The sequence below is a fragment of the Natator depressus genome, chromosome 1 (assembly GCF_965152275.1).
Source record: "Natator depressus isolate rNatDep1 chromosome 1, rNatDep2.hap1, whole genome shotgun sequence".
Taxonomy (NCBI): domain Eukaryota; kingdom Metazoa; phylum Chordata; order Testudines; family Cheloniidae; genus Natator; species Natator depressus.
Genome location: NC_134234.1, coordinates 119,899,573 through 119,924,404, shown reverse-complemented (window position 1 = coordinate 119,924,404; position 24,832 = coordinate 119,899,573). Strand labels below are relative to the sequence as shown.

The following is a 24,832-nucleotide window of genomic DNA, read 5'->3' as shown; positions in this document are numbered from 1 at the left end:
GTGTTGCCAACACATGATTTTTTGGTGCGTCTTGCTAGATTTGGTGTTTTTCTTGAAGCTTCTTCAGCTTCTGGAGGGAAACGGTTCGGAGAGAATCTCAGTTTTCAGGTAAAAAAAAAAAAGGAACTAGCTCTCATGGTCGTGAAGAAAAGCTTGAAAATGTGATCTGAGTGTATCCTAAGAGCTCAGAAACCAGAAGGCAAATAATATATATTGGGTGCGTTTTATTTTTTAAAATCTCATGATTCTGGAGGCCTAACATGCTTTTTGAATGCTTAGTTGACTATACCGTTGACTACTTAAAAACAATCAATTGGCTATATTGGAATCTGGAGCTAGTATGTAAACTAAAATATACAAGTTCCAGTTGGTACTGCTAATGTAGAGATACTAATGTACACGTGTACTCATAAGTCACTCAGGAACATCTGCTGTCACAGAAAGGGACTGGGCCATTTAGGTACAGCTCTGCATTGAAAGCTGTGCAAAACCAGGCTGCATGCCTCCTGAAGGACCCCAGTATGTAAGTGTGATGGACTATATACCGTACAGTGGTTTGGAAACAGAGGGAGAGCTCAACCAAGGCACCTGGTTGCATATGGAAACTTAGCTGGGACCCAATTAAAAAATGAGTTCCAGATGGCGGAGGAGCTGGGTGGTTTCTATAAAGAGAGGAAGCTCAAAGTAGAAGAGGGTGTAGGAAGAGAAGTCTGCAGTCCTTCTCTTGGTAATAGCGAGATGGGCAGGGTTGAAGAGGAAGCTAAAGGGCAGAATTTGCCCTGGGATTGTCTCCTGAATAAAGAACTCTGGCAAAAAGAGCAGGAGAAAGATTGGGAAGCTACTGGGGTGCAACAAGCCCTGGCAATGAGCCTTGACAAAAGGGCAGGACCCAGAGCTCCAGGGAATCATTCCAGTGAGGAACAGAACAGAGGGATGAAAGTTTGAGCCTGTGCATGGCAGAAGTGGTTTAAACTTATATTTTTAATTTGGGATTTGTTGGAGGACTCTGGGGGAACCCCGTGAGCCTCTGCCCTGAAATAAGGGTGAATCCTGAGTGGTGTGGTACCCTGAAGCAAGGGGGTAAGGACCACTGGTCCCAGAGTCAGGGACCAGAGACCTGATGCAAGGTCTTGATGTTGTCTGTTGGACTCTGTTGGTCTGGGGGGTAGGGTGGAACTACAAGCGTATATCTGAACAGCAAAGAAAAACCCGCAGCTGGCCCATGCCAGCTGACTCAGGCTCGCGGGGCTTGGGCTGCAGGATTGTTTCATTGCTATGCAGACTTCTGGGCTCAGGCTGGGCCTGAGCTCTGGGCTACTCCCACCTCACAGGGTCCAAGAGCCTGGGCTCCAGTCCAACCCCAGATGTCTACAGAGCAATGAAATAGCCCCATGTGCCTGAGTTGGCTGGCATGGGCCAGACACAGGTGTCTAGTTTCTGTGTAGACATCCCCCAAGTGACCTGGCTGGAGGGCTGAGTCACAAGAAGAAGCAGAGCAGTGCAGTGTCTGTCAGCAGGGGGCATTAGATGAGGAGACCCTGCTATGTCATGCCCAGCCGTGAGGGGGGCTGTCACTAGTGAGTTTGTCTACAGCAAGGTAGCGTGGACATGGAGACACCCTTCTGAGGTGCAGCATACTAACCACCATACAACTGGTCACCTCTACTGGCTAGCTCTAGGTAATGAGGGGGAGGGAATGTGGAACCATAATGACTCCACCTACTCTCTGCCTCTCTTGCAGTACTGAGTCCATGGGGGAGTAATTAGACAGTAGTCCCTCTCTAGCATAGGGCTGCTGTGCTGTCTGGACCTTGTGGAACCGTACAAGGGAAGGGGGCTCCTTACTCCCCACCCTCAGCTCCCCGATATAAGGGCTAACCTGAGTCTCAGTCGTGGTCTTGACCTGTAGTGAAACCTACACCATCAGGAACAATGTGCTAAGAAAAACAAGTGGCATACTGAGCCATATTGTTGAGTTGTGTATTGCGGGATCAAACTACAGTTAAAGGGAGAAATAAAATGGGGAAAAGAAACTTCTTGCCAGCCAATCACATTATTCTCTGGTCCAGGGAATATCACTCCCTCCTGTATGAAGGGAAAGCCTTGCAGTTTTTACAGAAGCAGCCATGTAGGAGTGAGTGTCATCAGGACACAAGATGAAATGGATCAATCTCATGGCCTCTGGAAGTCTTTCTTGAACTACGTGAAGTCTGAGCATCTCTGCTGCGCCTCCAGGAAGTGCAGCAGAAGGTGCAACCCATGGAAGAGGTGCAAAGGTGGCTTTAAGCCAGCTTGTGCTCTTCTGATTATGTGCTGTTCTGGAGCCAGTGTGGTCCCTTCAAGAGCTGCTGTTGGGCTGCTGCACATAATCTCGTTACCGCTCAGTGCTAACCTGACATGGTTCCTCCTAAGCCTCGGCCAACTCTTCCAGCAGGGGGCAGCACAGTGTCGCTTATGGCAGCCCAACATAATGCCTATGCTGGGGGAATTCTGCCCCAGGGAATTGCAGGTCATTCATGGCTCCTGTATGTCACTACAGTGGTGTATTAGGGGAGAATCGCTCCCAAAGCCTTCAGACATGCTGATGCTGTGTAATGTGTGCTACCCTGAGCAGCGACATCTTAACACCTTCCTCCCTTCCTTCACCTCTTCTTTCCTGTGTCTCCTCTTTTTTGCTCACTGCAGTTAGTATTTATAGCATAACTTTTATTTTTGGGTGTAGTGTTGGCTGATTTGATGTGGAATGAATTTGAGAACTGATTTTACACCATGCTTGATGGTGACCATTTTTTCAATTGTCTCTCATGGGGAAGGGACCAGAATCTATTACTTCAGCTTCTGTGGTTCAGCTATACCTGTCATGTTAATGCTGATATAAGCGTTGTTGGTAAAAAGACTGGACAGTAGGGCTATTTTGAGATGACATTTTAAAAATGTAAAATATCTTGGGAGTTTCCAGGTAGATTAGTATCTGTGAAAGCAAGATGCACAGTAATTTCAGTGAGCTGCTGACTCAAAGGCTGCCGTGAGTGTTGTAGTCAAGCTGTGAATTTGAAATCACCGTATTGGGCTGCTATGTTAACTGCATTGTTAGTGCTAGCTGAGTACAGTATGTACATGCAGAAAATGTCACGTTTCATTTATTTTCTATAAAATAGGTAAAACTCATCTAAAATACAAATACTGAGCACTTATTTCCTCTGGGCCTGATTCTGCTGTCTTTATTCACAGTGAATAGTATCTTACTTTACGAGTAGTCATTGATTTCAATAGATCTACTCATGTAGTAAGTTACCACTGAATGTCAGCAAGGCTGGCAGAATCTGGCCCTAAGTGAGTATTAATACGTTCTTAGGAAATTACAGCAAATATTAAGTTTATCCTGGTTGTGTGGGGTTCTGCTGCAAACATGTTGTTGTTCAGCCACTTATGATACAATGGGGTGAAATCCGCACACTATTGCTCTGCTTTGCCACATCTACCACTCGGAGACCCACAGGGTAGAACACTGGTTTATAAAACGTTTGTTATTCTGTTTCAGTGGCCTGGCTGTTTTCCAATCATGATTCAGTACATGGCAACATCTTGGCACATCCTGCATGATGTGATCAGATGTAACAGCGTCATGCCTTATTGACAGTGACTCCACATTTGGGAAGATTCTCACAGTTAAGCTAAAGGATAGAGCAAGCAGAGTTTTAAGGTTAAAGCATGGGAGTGGGAGGCAGGAGATCTGAGTTATTTTCCTAGTTCTACCACTCATTGATCTTGCACAAGTCACTCAGGCCTTACTGTTCAGCAATGTTCACTAGTTTGGATTGCCTTCCTATTTTGGGTGCTAATTGGTGTTTCAAGTTAGTCTGCAGAGGAAGTATAGCCCAGGAGGCAAGAGATCTGGTTTCTAATCCTGTCTCTGCTACTAACATGCCATGTGACCCTTAGGAAGTTTCTTTGCCTCCGTTTTCCTCCCCACCTACTCTCTGTGTAGAAAATTATTGGAGCAGGGACAGTCTCATGTTTTTGGACATAAGTGTGTAGACCAGTCTCACCAGGCAAATGTTCAGGTTGCCTAGTGTAGCTTGGTGGAGGAAGTTAATTGGTATGGGAGTGCAATTGCGTGCACAACTATGGAGATAGTACAAACAGAAAACTGGTTTAACCAGATAATCACACAACATTAACTGGATTCCCATCACTCCATAATGCAGCATTTCATACTGTCAAATCACTGGCCAACATTAACTCACAAACATTAACTACTTCATCTTCAGGGCAATCCTGTGACAAAAATTAAAAGGATATAATTAACACCATGATTAACACCATGAGATTGTAGCAGTTAAATCAGTTGTCTGGGCAGGGGGTCCTGTGGTCTGTGGATTAGACATCTGTCTGTCTGACCAAAGCAGTGGGTTCTCATCTGCATTCTGACACTCGTTTGCTGTGTGACCTTGAAGAAAGTCAATTAACTTCTCTCTGCCTCAGCTATCCTAGGTATTTACCTGTCTCCATATGGGTGTTGGGAGCCCTAACTGAGCTCTTCTTGCAAAGTACTACCAAGGCCAATCAGTGAACAAGGTGCAAATACAGTTTCTAGCTTTGGGGCCTTGCTTGATTTACCTACATTACATTTTTTTTTTTTTACTCTGGGTTAAGATCAGGCCTGTGAAACTTCAGTGTGGATCAGTTTTGCTTTGGCAAATTTAGGGAGTGAGGGGTCAGCACCAGGCATATAATAGAAGGCATACTTTGAACTCGCCCATGGAAGAGATTAGCTCTTTCCCGTAATATAACAGTTTTAATATAAGAGTGCACAGATAGGGCCAAATTCCTTGCTAGTATCAACTGATGTGGTTCCACTGATTTAAATGGAGGTGAGTCTGTTTACACCAGCACAGGACTTGGCCTCTAGAGTCTGCATTCCCAGGTTTATCCTCAGCCTCCTTAAAAAAAAAAAGAGATTGCTACCATGTGGTTCATAAATCCTTACTTTTAATATGGAGATGTGGCCCAAGGAGGCTACGAGTATTCACATACAGAATGCTATTACTTGTACTTTGGTATTTTTGACTGTCTTGCAGTTAACTAAGTTGGTGAGCCCTCATCCACGAAGGGGCTTAAGCACTGTGATGCTGAGCATTGCAGCACCCAATTTAAAAGTACCTAGAAAATTACAGGAACAATGCCCTGGTCCAGAGAGCCTGATTTAGGCACCCTGACTCCCTGTACAATGAATGGGGATAGATAGATGCCTTAGAAGGTGATCTACAAAAGCCAGCATGCTAGTTGGATAGCAAACTAAGCAAGCAATGAGAGAGGCCAATGAGATGGAGAATATGCTAAGCCCTGCCCCTCTCACAGAGATAGGCACATTCCTGCAGCTTGGGGTTAGGTGGCTATTTCTGCATGCCATTTGCAAACTAGGGGAAGATACTGGTTCTGTGGTCTAAGTTGTGGGGGGGCTGAAATAAAACCTGTGGGGAAGAGAAGCAGGGCCTTCCTTATAACCTAGTGGAGAGGGTACTTGCTCAAGATGTGGGAGATCCTTGGTTCAAATCTCTTCTCTGCCTGAGAGGGGAACAGTGATCAGCCCCCTCCTAGGTGAGTATCCTAATCACTAGGCTATAGAATCATTCTAACTCTTTCACTGGCCCAAATAATTAAAGTGGAACAACTTTGGTATTAAATATAAAGTGGGGCAATGGGAGTGACTCTGCAGCCCACTGGTTAGGGCACTCATCTGAGAGGTGGCTGATCCCTGTTGAAATCCCTTCTCCCCCTCAGGCAGGTGGGGAATGGAAGTGGGAGTTTTCCACAGCCCAGGTGAATGCTCTAACCACTGGGCTAATGCTTACAAGGAGGGTCTCCTTCCCAGGCCATTTTGTGTGAACTCACCTGAGGAGCTTGGTCCAGTAGCCAGACTGAGAATGCCTACTGGGTCAGGCCCTACAAGTATACACACACACAAATTATCTTGGCACCTACAGTGAGGCTGCAGTATACTTGCCCAGAGGCAAAAACTTAGACGCCGAATGAGTTTAGGTGCCTACAGGGATTGGTAAAAAGAAAAGGAGGACTTCTGGCACCTTAGAGACTAACAAATTTATTTGAGCATAAGCTTTCGTGAGCTACAGTTCATTTCATCCGATGACGTGAGCTATAGCTCACGAAAGCTATTCCCCAATAAATTTGTTAGTCTCTAAGGTGCCACAAGTCATCCTTTTCTTTTCGCGGATACAGACTAACTCGGCTGCTACTCTGAAACAGGGATTGGTGGCAGCTGAGCAGGAATTTTTTGGGTTGCAGCAGTGCCTAAAAATGGGACTTATCCATGAAGATACTAGGTTCCTAACACTTGCGGTGTTCATTATGTAACATTATACACCTTTTCCCCCATACTCTATAGCCATCCCTTACTTTGAATTACTCTTGCAAAATATCTTGTTGCTACAGAGCGAACTTCCATCTACTTAGAGTACTTATATAGCCCCATAACTGTAGCCTCTGAGAGCCTAACAATCTATAGTTGTCCTCACAACACACCTCTCAGGAAGGGAAGTACATTCATCCCTGTTCTACAGATGGGGACTCAGGCACAGAAAGGCTAAGTGACTTGCCCACAGTCCCACAGGAAGTCTGTAGCAGAGCAGGGACTTGACCCGAGGTGACAGACTAACTACTGCACTATCCTTCCTCTTTAGCTTCTGATCCTAGGGTCCTGTAGAATCTAACTTTAGCCATCTGTCTTGGCTAAACAAATCCTGCATGCGAGGGGTTTAGACTAGATGGACCTTGTGGTCCCTTCTAACCCTATGGTTCTATCATTCTGTGATTCAAACCTAACTATAAACCAGCCACATGGAAAATAAAACAGCAAGATTTCTCTTTGTCAGTAACAGAGGGTTTTTAAATATTGAAGGCAATGTCATGCCACATTTCATACTTTTTCTTGCAGAATTTCAACAGTACAATGTGCATACATGCAACCGGAAAAGCAATAACTTCCTGCTCACCCTGATTACCTATGGATTGCTTCTCAGAATCGACTCTCCTGCTCATCTGTCCACATGCTCACTCTTTCATTTTGCTTTCCTGCTACTCTGTCTGCCCACTGACTAGTAAGCATTCTTCCTTTCCCCAGCTCCTCAACCTACTCTGCTGTTCAGGTGTTTAAAATTTACTTCCATTATATTCCCAACTGTTCTTCTCCTGGAGGGCTGTTAAAAAATGTCTTTAGGGAAAAGATGGAGAAGAAAGCAGACTGGGTGTATATTGCTTATAGCAGGCTCAGGAAGAAATCCTTGTGGACCCTGTGGAAGGGTAAAGCATTCTTGAAGAGGATAACTTAATACAAGCCTGTCTTATTGTCACTGGTAACAATATTTTGTTTCTTGAAAACACAAGTAGACTAACCCAGTAAAGCCTGATCTGTTGGCTGCCCCTTCTCCAAGCACTTGCATATTAAATCACAATACAGCTCTCACAAGCTCCTGGGTGGTGTTTCATCTACAATAAAGATATTCAGAATGCTAAAAGACTTCCCATAACTTGCCCATATACATCTAGGAATTGCAGGGGTGTCCAAACAGTGAGCTGTGTTATACACCAAATGGTTCAATGCCTAGACACAGTGGGACATGCTGAAGATGACTTGCAGAACAAATTAAAGGGTTATGTACTAAATGTGTCAAGTGGTAAGAGTTAGAGGGGCTTTGGCACAAAAGTAATAAATAATGCCACCTTTAGTTTTCTTTGCAAGCTTAAAATTATTTATGTGCCAAAAGCCCTCTCCCCTCTGCGCTGCTTGGCACATCTGACATATAACTTCACATTTAGATAAGTGCAACCTCCAAGTGCATTTTTTAAAACTTATTTCTAAATGTTTTGTGGGCTTTACTCAAATCACTGGCATAACTTTTTGTCCTGCCTTCTTATGGGTTTCTTGACATTTTTGAACCTCTGTCGGGGCCGGGGAGAGGGGAAATAAATTGAATCATACTGGACCTGCTTTGGCGAAGCACTTAAGAACATGCTTATCTTTAAGTATATGCTTTAAATGCTTTGCTGAATTGGAGCCTCTGCTAAACTAAATACTTATTACAGTAAATAAAGGTACTTCTCTCACTCTGCAACGTGCACATAGGGATTCTTTACTGTAAATTCAGTAAGGCCCTTAAATCTACCCAGTGGCATACTTCTACATTATGAACTAATAGCTAACCAGGTTACACTTTAAAAGCCATAGCTATCACTATATCAAAGAACATTACCAAACATCTGAAACCTTCAGTGGAAGAGGAAGAATGGTCCAGTGGTTAGGGTACTAGTTTGAGAGTTGAAAAGTGTAGGTTCAATTCCCTGCTTCATCACAAACTTCCTCCATTATCTTGGGTAAGTCACTTTAACATTCTATGCCTCAGTTCCCCATCTGTACAATGGGGATAATAACACTTTCCTACATGAAAGATTGTGGGGTGCTCAGATACCATGATATTGGGGATAATTTAGAGGGTTGAATTTTTTCCAAATTTGTATTGCAGCATGTAATCAGCTTCTCTCACACAAATCATATTTTCACGTGAATTCACATATCACATTTTATGAGTTTGGAGTGAAATCTATAGTCTGCTCTTAAACCTTTAAGTTAGGATCTTGTCATTCAAGTGAGTGACAGAACTTCAAATTATATTGTCATAGGTTAACATCATTGCACGCAACTGATGCATTTGAACCTATAGTGACCCTGTAAGAAACATTTGGGTCTACAAGTGAGCTGTAGCTCACGAAAGCTTAAGCTCAAATAAATTGGTTAGTCTCTAAGGTGCCACAAGTACTCCTTTTCTTTTTGCGAATACAGACTAACACGGCTGCTACTCTGAAACAGATGAAACTGAGTCTTTTTTGCACTTCAAGGGAAGGGAAATCAAGTGACTGAGTTTGGTAATCAATACTGTATATAGTGCTTTTACTGTTATCAACATTATCACAAGAAGACAATGTATAACCAATATTAAACCAGCACACATACAGCAGATAAAAGCAAGATTAATCTTGGTAGGATTAGAGAATCTACACTGATACGATGTTTTAAAAAAAAAAGATAAGGGGGGGAAGTGTGGTGTGGGGGCATTAACTTGTTCCAGGGACTTGTTAAAAACCTTGACTGGTAACTTCAAAAGCCTTGGGAGACTTCTGTTGCACCTGGAATCTGCGTTTCGATTACTGAAATAAAAGATGTCTATTCTAGTAGCCTAGTCTGTACTTTAATTAAGGGCTTTGTATTTAAATATAGCCATACAATCCCCTAAGGTTATTTTTAAAGTAAGCTGCTGGCAGGACAGCATTATGGTGGATTACAGCTTCAGGTTATCAAGAAAAATCAGCACTTCAACATACAATTTAGAGGATAATGCTTGTGTTTGTATATACAAACAGTAGCGTGCGTGTATATATAATGTGTGTCTGTGTATGTACGCAGTTTAATGCAACAAGATATAGGACTACATTTATCAAAGACAAGATGGGCAGATTTTCCTCTTTTGCTAACCTCTAGATATCTGTACTATATATTTGTAGTCAATAGAACATGACAAAATAGTACATATGTAAACCCTGTAAGAGCACAGTTGACACTAGGGAAAGTTCTACTTTTCCATACATGTAAAAACCTCAATTATTCAAAAAGTTACTTGGTTGCATCTAGTATTGAATAGGTATTGTTAAAATATCCCCACTACCTGTCATCCTTGTGACACACAGGTTACGAAGAGGGATACATGATCTAGAAAGTAGCGGTGCTACACAGAGTTTGCCATCTATTGGAGATGTAAAGCTTGGGGGGCAGATTGGGTAGGATCAGATCAGTCATATCTAGTGAAAGATGTACACAAACTGTCCTGGCTGAGAATGACAAGCCAAATCAAAACTATATTCATAGTTCTTAATTGTGACCAGAACTTACAGCTTCCAAATTTTAGCGGGCAAGCATGTGCGTCCATGGGGAAGTCTTCAAGCTGCATTGGGCATTCAGCAGAAATGGTCAATCTGTGAGAAGAAAAAAGAAACAAAATCTTCATTTTACTCAGCACTATGCAGGCCCTTCACTGTGGTATCTGCGTGCTGACATAACATACTCTACATGGGGACTTCCATTGATGGGCCTATCTTCCATGAATTAATCTAGTTCTTTTTTAACCCTGTTATGGTTTTAGCCTTCACAACATCCCCTGTCAGTCATACACATGACCTTTTGTTCAGCCAGCCCCCTTCAATACAATACACTAGTGCATTACCAGGGTGGTCCATGTATCTGACTGTCTGACAATAGTTTTTGGGGAAACAATCACACTACCAGCCCATGTACCACTGCCTGGAAGTTCTAGAGATGTAGTTCCTGCAACAGCTTTTTGCAGGTGGAGCGGTCAAGGGGGTTAGGGTAAAAGAAGTTTAACGCTCTCTGATCCATCCATTGCATTGGTACTGTGAGGGGACTGAGACAGTGTAGGATGAGGAGAATGGCAATGTGGGGGAGAAGAGGAACAGGTGTGCAAGGGGAAGAAAAGAAGATGGAAAACAGAGGGGACTCATAATTAGGGCCCTACCAAATTCATGGTCATGAAAAACATGTCACAGACCATGAAATCTGGTCTCCCTGCGTGAAATCTGGTCTTTTGTGTGCTTTTACCCTATACTATACAGATTTCACAGGGGAGACTAGAGTTTCTCAAATTGGGGGTCCTGACCCAAATGGAAGTTGCAGGGCTCACAAGGTTATTTTAGGGGTGTTGTGGTATTGCCATCCTTACTCCTGCGCTGCCTTCAGATCAGGGCAGCTGGAGAGCATCAGCTGTTAGCAGGGCACCCAGCTCTGATGGCAGCACCCTGCCAGCAGCAGCGCAGATGTAAGGGTGGCAATACCATACCATGCCACCCTTACTTCTGCGCTGCTGCCTGCAGAGCTAGGGGGCCAAAGAGCGGTGGCTGCTGACTGAGGGCCCAGCTCTGCAGGCAGCAGCGCAGAAGTCAGGGTGGCAACACCCTACCATGCCGTCCTTACTTCTGCGCTGATGCTGGCAGCGGCGCTGCCTTCAGAGCTGGGCTCCCGGCCAGCCGTCACTGCTCTCCGGCTGCTCTGAAGGCAGCGCCACCACCAGAATCACCACAGAAGTAAGGGTAGCAGTACCACAACCCCCCCTACAACGACCTTGTGACCCCCCCACAACTCCTTTTTGGCTCAGGACCCCTACAATTACAACACTGTGAAATTTCAGATTTAAACAGCGGAAATCATGAAATTTATGATTTTTAAAATCCTATGCCCATGAAATTGACCAAAATGGACCATAAATTTGGTAGGGCCCTACACAGAATAGAGATGGAAAGGTAACAACAGCAGTAAAGCAAGAGAGAATATCCAGCTTGATAGAAATGATACACCATTTAAACATCTTTGAGACCTATAGATTAACATTCTACATTCAGCATGGGCTCCAGAAGGGATGAATCCCACCCCAGCAGTCCCACAGGTGCTTGGGACCCAGGAGTTCAGGAAGTCCTGAGAGAGCCATCACTGCCATAGGGAGCAGTCAGGGTACAAGAGATTCCCAACTTTCTATCTCTGGTTGACTGAGCAGGGAGAGGAGGAGCCACAGTGTATGCCCGAGAGGAAGGAACACAACCAGAAGTTGAGGAACGCTGTCAAATAGCTACCGTCTCTGCAGGGAGCTAATGCTGCTGCTAAGGAGTGGGAAAAGCAATTGAAGGTTCCTTGGAAAGTGTGTGCCTGCTGCCTTGCCCTTCCAAAAACACCTTCCAGAATGGCACCTGCCGCTGCCAGCCATGAGAGATGCAAGTATGGGAAGGCAGCCACCTGCACCAAGGTGGTGTAGATGGTGGCAGGAACCTCTTATACCAGCCAGCAGCCTCCAAACTGGAAAGTATCAGGCACAAGGTTTCAAAACTGCCTCCCCACTCTGTAAGGCCAGTTGCTATTCTTTGTTAAACTAGGCTGGCGGTGTTTGAAACTCATCTCACCCCATTTTTGCAGCTATTGATCCTGCTTGGAAAAGGTCAAGTGGACTTTGCTGGCTCACTCATTACACCACATAGATTAAAAAGTCATGGGTGAGGCTCTCTGAGGGGACAGGTTTTAGGTATTGGTAGAACAGTCTGCGAAAGGGACTTTAGGAGGAAAGTCGGGGAAAAGGTTTGAACTAAACTTTTTAAATTAACCTTAGAACTGATTTCCTCGTCTCCCCCCAGCCAGTGAAGCCAAACCCTGGGAAAGTTGTGAGTTTGGACTCTGTAGCATGTGGACTGGGTTTCATTTTGTTTTTAAGGGACAGCCAGGAAAATTGTTTCCTCACAACCACAGGGAGGAAAAATCCCTCTAGGGATATGATAATGAAAAATAAGTGAAACAATGTTAAGCAAATCCAATTTTCCCATAAGAATTAATGTAAATTGGGGGGGTGTTAGATTCCAGGGACATTTTTTTCGCCACACAAAAGACTATATATATACACACACACACACATATATACACAGTGTACGTTTTAAACAAATAATTTAATACTGTACACAGCAATGATGATTGTAAAGCTTGGCTGAGGTGGTGAAGTCAGAGGGTGGAAGGGGGTGGGATATTTCCCAGGGAATGCCTTACTGCTAAATGATGAACTAGCATTCGGCTGAGCCCTCAAGGGTTAACACATTGTTGTTAATGTAGCCTCACACTCCACAAGGCAGCAGGAATGGATGGGGGGGAGTCAGCATGGCAGAGAGAGACAGAGACACACATCGTATATGTGTGTGTGTGTGTGTTTGTGAGAGAGAAAGAGAGAGAGGGAGAGAGAGAGACAGAGACACACAGTGTGTGTGTGTGTGAGAGAGAGAGAGAGACGCACATTGCTCCTTTAAGTATGCTGACCCCACTCTAAGTACACTGCCTTTTAAAGTAGATCAGCAAGTTGCGACAGCAGCTGCTGCCAGCAAGCTCCCTCTGTCCTGAGCCCTGTTGTGTCCCCCCCCCCGCCCGCCACTCTGTGGAGGTGGGGTAAAGGAGTGGGGGGAGGGGGACATCCTGACATTAGCACACACACATCCCGCGCACAGCAAGCGGGAGGCTTGGGGAGCAGCTCCAAGGCAGAGGGCAGGAGCAGCAGAGGGCAGTGGCGGGAGGGACAGCTGAATTGCCTGGCAAATTGATAGCCTGCTGGCTGGCTGCCATACAGGGGACTTAGGGTAGAGAGGAGCTGATGTGGGGCTGCTGGTCCACCCTGGTTCCAAGCCCCCACCAGCTAGCTCCAAAGGGCTGCTCTTCCTGCAAGCAGTGGACAAAGCAGGCAGCTGCCAAACAATGTTATAAGGGAGCATTGCGCAACTTTAAATGAGCATGTTCCCTAATTGATCAGCAACGTAACAACGTTAACCAGGACGATGTTAAGTGAGGAGTTACTGTACTCTGTGCACAGAGGGGATGGTGCGTGATTTAACACTGTAAAGCTGTCTTAAGGCATGGATAGTCACTATAGTCGCTATAGAGATGGCTGAAAGAGTTATACTAAGGTGATGAAGTCCAGAAACTTGCCTCTGACTGGCTGAGTGAGTTGTCTGCAATGTGGATCATGGAGGGGGAGAGGAAATGTAAACATTACTGGTAGTTCTGATGCTGCATCACTCAGGATGCCCCAGCTATTCAGCCTGAATCACACTGGGTGGCATTCACCTCTGTCTTGGGTGTGTGACGAAAGCGCAAAGGCAAGGTCTAGCCTTACGGGCTTAAGTGGCGCATAGTCTTTGTTCTGGCCTTGTGTTCACAGGGAATTTCGCCCATTGTGTTTCTTATCTGCATTCATTTTATGTGTTGGTCTCCCACTGGAAGTAAGTCTAGTGGTTAAAATCTCTGCCCCTAACTTCTGGTTCATTTCTGGCACTTAACTATTCTGTGCAGAATACTCCTGTGGTCCTACCTCACAGCCGTGTTGAGGCTCTAATTCATTAATGTTTGTATGGCTACATAGAGTGCTTTGAAAACCTCAGATGGAAAGAGCGATACAAGTGCAAAGTATTCTAATTACTGATATTATTGTGAGTTTCATTCTGCACAGTAGGCAATTCAGACCTGTAGTATAGATTAAAGGAGATTTTTATCATAACTGAGCCAAATCCTTAACCCAGTTTATGCTGAAGTTATGGATACATACTCCCTTTAGACTTCCTAAACCATGCACAACACTGACGTGAGTTGGCCTGGTGTGGAAAGGATGGGGAAAGGAAACCATATCCATGCTTTGGCAATAGCTACCCAGTAGTGGGGACCTCAAGCAAGTAATCTCCCCAACCATGGAATGCTTTTGTATATCCTGAACACCGCTCTCCTCCTGCTGGTCTGGAGAGAGTTACTGGGACTCTAGGATAGGAGTAAAGTTTGTGAGAAATGGAGGAAGGAGGAAGGAAGGGGCAAGTGATAGGTCCCTTCAATGTTCTTAAAAACCAAACAAATGATCTTGAGCTTTTGTGGGCATCTCTCTTCCATTGCCCAGCTGCTGGGGTGGTGGTGGGATACTTTATCTGGCGGGGCCCCATTTCAGTTTCCTAGTCAAGGCTGAGAGCACCGTTTTCAGCTGACTCCCTTCATTCTGCAACCTTTATTACATTACTTTTCTCTATACATAATAGCAATTGAAGACTGTTTAGTTTATGTCCATTTAGTCTTTACAAGGAAAGTGTCTAATACAATCTGTAAGCATTGAATAAAATAATAGCTGATCTGTTTATGAGCTTCTCATACAAACATCTCAGTGCTTTTTCTCTTTGCTGCCCTCTCCCGCCCCAAAGGCCATTAAACTCTCCCATCCTTCAGATCTCTTCTCTGCCAGGACTTCTTTAAGAAAATAGCCAATTAATTATGGCTGGGTTGAGGAGCAGTTGGGAAAGGTGGTGTGAATAAATAAATCTCCAAATATGTACAAAAACATACATATATATGACTTCATCAACCCGTCATCCCCCCAAACCTTCATGTGTCACCAGACTTAGACTGTAATCTCCAGAACAGCAAATGTCTTCAAATATCATTGAACACAATGAGGTCCATTGGTGGCATGCTAATATAAATGTTAAAAAGAATAATTATCAGTAAGGAAATTATAGTAACCTTACACTCTTGCATAAGATTGTCCTGTGGGTTCTTCTATGCCTCTTCGAAAAGCATATAACTGTAAGCAGTGTCAGGGTGAGCTCCACCCTGACATCTGGTGGTGAGGTGTGGCAAGTTGTGGAAAAGAACTTCAGGGGTCGATCTCATTTGCATAGGCACACCCACCCCGCCTAGAATGAGGCCATACCTGCCCAAATGGTCACTTTGGCTGCTGTGGGATCCCCAGTGTCTCTGTTATTGGGGCAGGAAGAATAAATTGTTATTACCCTGATTATGGGAACTGTGCTTGGAACTGTACTTGGCCTTTTGTTATGATGGAGGGACTCACCATCAACTAAGTAGCACTCGCTAGGCAAGGGTCATGGGTTCCAAAACTCTGTGAATTGAGAGAGGCTGGGGACAAGCATTAATACTTGGTGGCATGGGCCCCTTGGTGAGGGCCTTACATGCTAATTGTACTTCCTCCTCTCTCCATTGTGGAATATCAGAGCTAATTTTGACTTCATTAGGAGTCTAGTTACATGCTGCTGAGCTCACTTTGGGCTAATAGTGCACCAGCACTGAGGCTCCTCTACTACAAGCTGAATTCACCAAAGAGCTGAAATCACTGAGTGTTGTGTTAAGTAGTGGGGGAGCCTGAAGATATATTGTGGAGAAGTTTGCAGGACAGCTGGAATGCCTTGTGGACAGGCTGGTGGAGCAGTTCATGGGATGGCAGGAGCTGCTGGTGGGACACGGAGTGGAGCAGTTAGTGGACTGGCTGGTGGAGCAGTTCGTGGGACGGCGGGAGCTGCTTGTGGGCCGCAGAGCGGAGCGGAGCGGAGCGAAGCAGTTCGTGGGGTGGCTGGTGGAGTGGAGCGAAGGCCTATGGAGCTGTGGGGCGGTCAGCTTCAGATCATGAAAGGTGCCTTTTGCCCCCGCCCCCATCTCCACCCAGGTTGGGAGGTAAAGCTCTGCAGATAAACTTTTGAACTCTGGGGCTTCCCTGACCGGGGACAGAGACTTTTGGGTCATTGGACTTTTGGGACTTTGGGTGATTTGGGGTTGCTGGACTCAAGAATCAAAGGGAAAGGGCATGCCCCAATTTGGTTGGGGTGGGTTTTTTTGCTCATGGGTTGTGTTATGAATCTTGTTGGTGGTGTTTCCCCAACATAATGCCACATTGTTTCTCTCTGTTATTAAAAGGCTTTTTGCTACACTTAGACTATGTGCTTGCGAGAGGGGAAGTATTGCCTCTGGGAGGCGCCCAGCGGGGGTGGTATATATTTGTCCCACGTCACTGGGTGGGGGCGCGAGCCGGTTTGCATTGTGTTATTGGAATGGATCCCCTAGATATTGAACCCGGCCCTTGTTGCTGCCAACTCTGACGGGCAGAAGGGTTACATAACAATTATTGATAAAATCAGGCTAGCTGGTTTCCAACAGATGCAGCCTTGAATTTGTTTCTACTAACTATTCTAGAACATAAACTATGACAGTTTAGCTTCCTTACACCAACAACTATTTACACCAAACTTTTCTTATCTATCTCACACTTATGTTCCCACCTCCTTGGCTACCAGTTATCAAACCCACCGCTCTTCTGAATGTCTTTGATGTTCCTGAAGCTTTTTGGATGCCAGGAAGGAATTGAACTGAGTAACTATTTCGGGGCAGGGGTAGGGGGAATTTGAAACATACTCTCATTTGGAAAGATATTTGTTTACCTACTGATATTTTAAAGACTTGTGATCAACTTCTTGAAGCAGGGGCATTTTTTTGTGGATGCTTGTTTTTTAGTTTCTGAAACCACAGGAAGCTTCTGACCAGCACAACTCTGGGAGTGATATTTGAACTGCCACAGTGGGTGGGGTATGCTGTTGCAGTGAAATAGCTCTCAGATCATTACTCGCACAATGAACAGTCATTAAACAATTTGCTGCATCATTTTACCTCTTATTCCTAGTACAGTCAGAGCTTCCAAGGTGGCAGAAGCATGCACAGCTAAATGCATCCCTGGCAGAACTCCTGCTAACTTCTGATGACTTCAGTGCTGAAATTCGGACAATCAGTTTATATGACATATAACATGATTATACATTCATATATATATATATATGAACATATATATGCCATTAACATGATTTAAGAAGGATGTCAGGGTCAAATAATGACTTCATTTAAAGTGTATTAATTTGTATATTAAGCTAATTATTCAAATCTAGACTCTACTTTCCTATTAGCTCTGTAGACCTCTAGAATTTGGTTTTATTTAAGCAGGTTGATGACAGCCTTCACACTTAATGAAAGATCTACTGATATGCTCCTGCTTTTTTAAGAGTGAAGTTCCAGATTCAAATGTCTTCTATGTTTCCAATGTCAGAGCACCCTAAGAAGTGGTGTTTGAACAAAAGCAAGTAAAATTAGAGAGAAATAAATTTATTTATGTTATATCTGAAATAGGTGGAGGCAGAGAGATTATTCTGGGTTTAAATTAATGCTGACCTCAGCAGGAACAAATGATGATTTTTAAGATGTATAGTTAATGGAAAGTTTGGGATGGAGAAGAGAAGGAGGTCACACATAATTTCCCACATCTTCTTGCTAAATCATAGACCCAAAATCTAACACCTGGAAATATGATGAGAAAGGGTGACTAGAGTATATAAAACAATGAACAGATTATATGGAGAAATAAGACAAAGTATAAACTTTGGCTGAACAATTTAACATTAATATCCATAAACCATCACCGCTTAAATCAGCCTCTACCACATGACTAATGGATAGCTAATGTAATGGTGATTTAAAAAAAAAAAGGCTCTGGAGATGAACAGGGCAATTACAGGTTGGTAAACCTAATGTCAGTACCAGGCAAACTGGATGAAACTATAGTAAAGAATAGAATTATCAGACCCGTCAATTAACACGATTTGTTGGGGAAGAGTCAACACAACTTTTGTAAAGGCAAATCTTGCCTCACCAATCTATTCTTTTTGAGGGAGTCAACAAGCATGTGGACAAGGGTGATCCAATGGATATAGTGTACTTGGACTTTCAGAAAGCCTTTAACAAGGTCCCTCACCAAAGGCTCTCAAACAAACTAAGCAGTCATGGAATAAGAGGGGAAGTCCTCTCATGGACCAATAACTGGTTAAAAGATAGGAAACAAAGGGTAGGAATAAATGGTGAGTTTTCACAATGGAGAGATAAATAACAGGATTCCCCAAGGATCTGTACTGGGACCTGTACAGTTCAACACATTAATACATGATTTGGAAAACAGGGTGAACAGTGAGAATGGCAAAATTTGCAGATGATACAAAATTACTCAAGATAGTTAAGTCCAAAGCAGAAAAGAGTTACAAAGGGGTCCCACTAAAGTGGGTGACTGAGCAAGAAAATGGCACATGAAATTAATTGTTAATAAGTGCAAATTGGAATGCACATTGGAAAAAATAATCCCAACTCTACATACAAAACGATGGGGGTCTAAACTAGCGGTTACCACACAAGAAGAGATCTCAGAGTCATGGTCGGTATTTCTCTGAAAACATCTGCTCCATGTGCAGTGGCAGTCAAAAAGGCTAATGGTATGTTAGGAACCATTAGGAAAGGGATAGATAATAAGAGAGAAAAATATCATAATGTCACTATATAAATCCATGGTAAGCCCACACCTAGAATATCTGTACTGTTCTGGTCACCCGATCTCAAAAAAGATATATTAGAATTGGAAAAGGTACAGAGAAGGGCAACAAAAATGATTATGGGTATGGAACTGCTTCCATATAAAGAGAGATTAAAAAGACAATAGAGGCATGTAAAGTCATGAATGGCATGAAGAAAGTGAATAGGGAGTGCTATTTACCTGTTCACATAGCACAAGAACCAAGGGTCACCCGATAAAATTAATAGGCAACAGGTTTAAAACAAACATAAGGAAGTACTTCTTCACACAATGCACATTTCACCTGTGGAACTCATTGTCAGTGGATTTTGTGAAGGCCAAAAGTATAACTGGCTTCAAAAAAAGAATTAGATAAGTTCATGGAGGATAGGTCCATCAATGGCTATTAGTCAAGATGGTCAAAGATGAAAAGCCTATGCTCTGGGTGTTCCTAAATCTCTGACTACCCGAAGCTGGGACTGGACAACAGGGGATTGCTCCTTAATTGCCATGTTCTGTTCATTTTCTCTGAAGCATCTGGCACCGGCCACTGTTGGAAGACAGGATACTAGACTAGGTGGACCACTGGTCTCACTCAGTATGGCCATTCATATGTTCTTATATTCCCAGGGGCATCCACTCCAGATTCCTGACCTGAATAACCAAGGAAGAGAGCACCCCCAGGAAATTCTCCCTAGGTTTTACATTGAGCCTAGTGACTATGTGAGAGATTAATGAGTGCAATGCAATAGAACTCATAGTTGTATATCTGTCTAACAAATCTTAGTACTATTATTTAAGAAGCACAGAATAAGTAGGGATACTAGACATTTTTGAAGTATAAACATCTAAGAGAGATGTGAATTATTTTGTTTGGTTGTTGGGAGTATAGTTTTTAAGTAATGGGATGAAATTAAGAAAAGGAAAGTTGATCTGAATATTAAGAAAAAAAAATTCCTTAAAGTGAGATCTCCAAGGAAAATGTTTTGAGACCCATCACTTGAAACTTTGCTAGAGTAGAGTAGACAAGTTACTAGAAACCAGACTGAAGGAAACAGCTGGTCACAGGAAAAGGCTATGAATTAGACAATTCATGTGGACTTTTCCATCTCTAATTATTATATTGGGTGCTAGCAAGAGACTCTGCTATAGCAACTTCTTAAATAATTCACTGGGAGTCTGGTTTGCAGCACAAACATAAATGTCCTTTGGATAAAGTTATTGGCAGTTAGGAAGATGGCTATAATTTCAGGTAATGAAAAGACTAGGGAGCCCATTCTAGCGATTGAGCTCCCCAGTCAAAAGACAAAGATTAGGCAGCCATGCAGAAGGGTGATGGAAACCAGCACTCATCACACATGGTCAAAGTCAGAACTGTCGGGGAGGGAAAGACACTGGGGGGACTACTCTTTCCCAAAAAGAACGCCATTAAGCCAACAAGGACTCCCCTGTGAACCAACAAAGCTTCCCCCATGGAGAGTAGCATTATTTTTAAAGACTTCATACCTTGTACAAAAAGCATCCTTCCCCATCAGTTTGAGATCTTGAACTCCTCACCTACAGAGAATCACTCCCTTCAGTTCCAGAAACTAGTTCCCCCGTCATACTAGAAAGCAAATCTTCACCTAAGCACTCTTGAAATTTTAAAAGGTAATCGTTTGGATATGAATTAACTAAGATATCGGAATTAGTTTAGCATCATCTTTGAAATTTCAGATTTCCAGGATAAGCAAAATGGATACAATTTTCAGCTAAGTTTTGTAGAGTATCACGTGCGAACAGAATGAAATTGCTTGTGCAATTTGACATTGGAATGCAACATTTTGGGGCATGTCAGTGAAGTGCAAGGCATGTTGCATACCTGCCTTTCATCTGTAACATGCCAATACAGTCTATATGTCATAACAGCAGCTAGAGGCCAGGGGTGGGCAAACTACGGCCTGCGGGCTGTATCCGGCCCCTCAGGGCTTTGGATCCGGCCCGTGGGATTGCCAGCCCCTCGCCACTCCCAGAAGTGGCCAGCACCACATCCTTGCGACCCCTGGGGGAGGAGGGGACAGAGAGCTCCACGTGCTGTCCTCGCCTGCAGGCATTGCCCCCCCCCCCCGCAGCTCCCATTGGCCAGGAATGGAGAACTGTGGCCAATGGGAGCTTCGGGGGAGGTACCTGCAGGTGAGGGCAGCGCGCAGAGCCCTCTGCCCTGCCCCCCCCACCCCGGGGCCGCAGGGACGTGGTGCCGGATGCAAGAAGACAAGTGTGTAACGTGCCTCATTTCAGACGTGTAATATGCTTCAAAATTCTCTAAACCTTATAGCTTAATGCTATAACATATCTTGATCAGATATCCTACATTCTTGGTCTATATTTATGTCACTGCTTTAAAATATTCTGATAATCTGTCATGAGAAGAATTTAAAGGACATTGCGGTGCTGTCCTTTGGGACAAAATCTGTGCAAGTCTTTCACAGAATACATCTCCAAAACAAGACGCTGCCCCAATTTCCCTGAGCTTAAGGCAGATTTCCCATTATATGTTGTTGGACTAGATAAATATGTGAGATTTATAGCATATACTCTTTTGGATAATCCACCCTAAAACAACCTTTCAGGTAATTCACTGATCTTTCAACACAACAAAAGATGTGCTTCAGATAATGTTACTACCAGTTAGGAACACGATTACAATTTCAGGTAATGCAATGACTCGGGAGCCCTTTATCATGATTGGTCTCCTCCCAGCAGTGGAGAAAACCAAGTAGCCATGCAGATTCTTTTAGATCTGTCACCTGCCTCTAGTACCCTTGCCCATGAGAAGCTGTTTCCTTGGACCCTGTGGACCCTGGCAGGATGATGTAATCCCCTACAATGGTTCTATTTCTTTCTTTCAGATCGCAAAAGGTAGTACTGGGCAACTGCTCATCTACCTGCGGGCTGTTTCTCATGGGTTTTTGTTCTACCATCCCATCTCTTCAATCTGTATATGGGAAATTAGGTTGTGATGTCTTTATTAGCCACATCACATCACTCCTTTTTGTCTCTGTCTCACCTGACCTGTCCAGTGTGGTTTGCCCAGTGTCTAATGGATTGGATATAGTTTCAATTGTCACCAAAATATTTAGTCGCAATTGGACATCTAACTTAATAAATGCCAGTGAGAATGAATCAGAGGCAAATATAGGGAAAGAACAAATTAAAAATTACTCAGAGAAGTTAGATGTCTTCAAGTCACCAGGGCCTGATGAAATACATCCTAGAATACTCAAGGGGATGACTGAGGAGATATCTGAGCCATCAGTGATTATCTTTGAAAAGTCATGGAAGACGGAGAGATTCCAGAAGATTGGAAAAGAGCAAATATAGTGCCAAGCTATAAAAAGGGAAATAAGGACAACCCAGGGAATTACAGACTGGTCAGCTTAACTTTTGTACCCAGAAAGATAATGGAGCAAATAATTAAGCAATTAATTTGAAAATATATAGACAATAATAAGGTGATAAGTAATAGTCAGCATGGATTTGTCAAGAACAAATCATGCCAAACCAACCTAATAGCTTTCTTTGACAGGGTAAAAAGCCTTGGGGATGGGGAGAAGCAGAATGTGTGATATATCTTGACTTTACTAAGGCTTTTGATACTGTCTCGCATGACCTTCTCATAAACAAACTAGGGAAATACAGCCTAGGCTGTGCTACTATGTGGGTGCATAACTGGTTGGAAAACCATTCCCAGAAAGTAGTTATCAGTAATTCACAGTCAAGCTGGAAGGGCATATCAAGTGGGGTTCTGCAGGGATTAGTTCTGGGTTCAGTTCTGTTCAATATCTTCATCAATGATTTAGATAATGGCATAGAGCAGAGGTGGGCAAGCTACGGCCCGCAGGCCACATCCGGCCCCCGGGACCCTCCTGCTCGGCCCCTGAGCTCCTGGCCTGGGAAGCTAGTCCCCAGCCCCTCTCCTGCTGTTCCCCCTCCTCTGCAGTCTCAGCGTGCTGCGCCACCGGCGCAATGCACTGGGTGGCTGGGTAGCGCAGTTGCAGAGCTGCAGCCTGACCCGGTGCTCCGGGCGGCGTGGCTGTAGCACCGCCAGCCACCAGTGCTCCAGGCAGCGCGGTAAGGGGGCAGGGAGAAGGGGGCATTGGATAGAAGACAGGGAAGTTGGGGGGGTGGTCAGGGGGTTGGGGTGTGGATAGGGGTCAGGGTGGTCAGAGGGCGGGGAACGGGGGGGTTGGATGGGGCAGCAGTCCTTGGGGGCAAGTCACGAATGAGAGGAGGGGTTGGACGGGGTGGCAGGGGGCAGTCGGGGTGGGGCGTGGCCAGGGGACAGGGAGCAGGGGGTGGTGGATGGGGCAGGAGTCCCGGGGGGTCCATCAGGGGATGTGGGGTTTGGATGGGGCAGGAGTCCCGGGGGAGTCATCGGGGGCGAAAAATGTCGGGGGGGTCGGATAGGAGGCGGGGGCCGGGCCACGCCTGGCTGTTTGGGGAGACACAGCCTCCCCTAACCAGCCTTCCATACAATTTTGGAAACCCGATGTGGCCCTCAGTCCAAAAAGTTTTCCTGCCCCTGGCATAGAGAGTACATTTATAAAGTTTGCAGACGATACCATGCTGGGAGGGGTTGCAAGTGCTTTGAAGGATAGGATTAAAATTCAGAATGATCTGGACAAACTGGAGAAATGGTCTGAAGTAAATAGGATGAAATTCAATGAGGACAAATGCAAAGTACTCCACTTAGGAAGGAATAATCAGTTGCACACATACAAAATGGGAAATGACTACCTCGGAAGGAGTACTGCAGAAAGGGCTCACAAGCTAAATATGAGTCAACAATGTAATACTTGCAAAAAAAGCAAACCATTCTGGGATGTATTAGCACTGTGGTTCTCAAACTTTTGTATTCACAACCCCTTTCACACAGCAAGCCTCTTAGTGCATACTTCCTTATAAATTAAAAACACTTTTTAAAAATATTTAGCACTATTATAAATGCTGGAGGTGAAGCGGGGTCTGGGATGGAGGCTGTCAGCTCGCGACCCTCCCATGTAATAACCTCATGACCACCTGAGGGGTCATGACCCCCAGTTTGAGAACCCCTGTGGGAGTGTTGTAACCAAGACATGAGAAGTAATTCTTCTGCTCTACTCTGTGCTGATTAGGCCTCAAGTATAGTATTGTGTCCAGTTCTGGGCACCACATTTCAGGAAGGATGTGGACAAACTGGAGAAAATCCAGAGAAGAGCAACAAAAATCATTAAAAGTCTAGAAAACATGACCTATGAGGAACAATTGAAAATATTGGGTTTGTTTAGTCTCGAGAAGAAAAGACTGATGGGGGACATAACAGTTTTCAGGTACATAAAAGGTTGTTACAAGAAGGAGGGAGGTAAATTGTTCTCTTTAACCTCTGAGGATAGGACAAGAAGCAATGGGCTTAAATTGAAGCAAGGGCAATTTAGGTTTGACATTAGGAAAGGTTAAGCATTGGAATAAATAGCCTAGGGAGGTTGTGGAATCTCTGTCATTGGGGATTTTTCAGAATAGGTTAGACAAACACCTGTTAGGGATGGTCTAGATCAGTGATTCCCAAACTTGTTCCACCGCTTGTGCAGGGAAAGCCCCTGGCGGGCCGGGCTGGTTTGTTTTCCTTCCAAGTGTAAGACAAGCTGTTTTGTTTTTGACTAATGGATCCTTGTTCACAGCCTTGTTCCAGAACTGTGATGGTGTCACATGAGGAGAGCGAGCAACTGAGGTGCTTGAGCTGATAGCACCCTGCTTTAAACAGGAGGACCCTAGTGACAGAGGGCTCTTGACTCTGGTTCCCCTTTGGTCTGCCAGACCCTGAATTGGATCAGTGGAAGCTGAGAGTGCTTAGCATCTCAGGAGTTTTTCAGCCCTCTGCAGGATTGGGTCCCTGAGAAAATCAGTTTTGTCCTGCGGTCAGTTAGCAGTTGACTGAACCTTGAGAGTGAATGAAAGGGAAGCAATGAGGGTGAGAGGGAGAGGGGAAATTCGTGTGATTAAATTAT

The 24,832-nt window shown here is 44.3% G+C and overlaps 1 protein-coding gene across 10 annotated transcripts in view; it reads right to left on the bottom strand.

Moving 5' to 3' along the window:
• GABRA5 (gamma-aminobutyric acid type A receptor subunit alpha5) overlaps nucleotides 1-24,832 on the bottom strand; it is an 80,647-nt gene that overhangs the window by 31,318 nt on the left and 24,497 nt on the right. For all 10 annotated transcript variants that reach the window (XM_074965564.1, XM_074965544.1, XM_074965514.1 and 7 more), the window contains one exon: nucleotides 9,962-10,044. In XM_074965564.1, coding sequence (XP_074821665.1) covers nucleotides 9,962-10,044 — 83 coding nt within the window. The remainder of the gene's footprint in view (nucleotides 1-9,961; nucleotides 10,045-24,832) is intronic.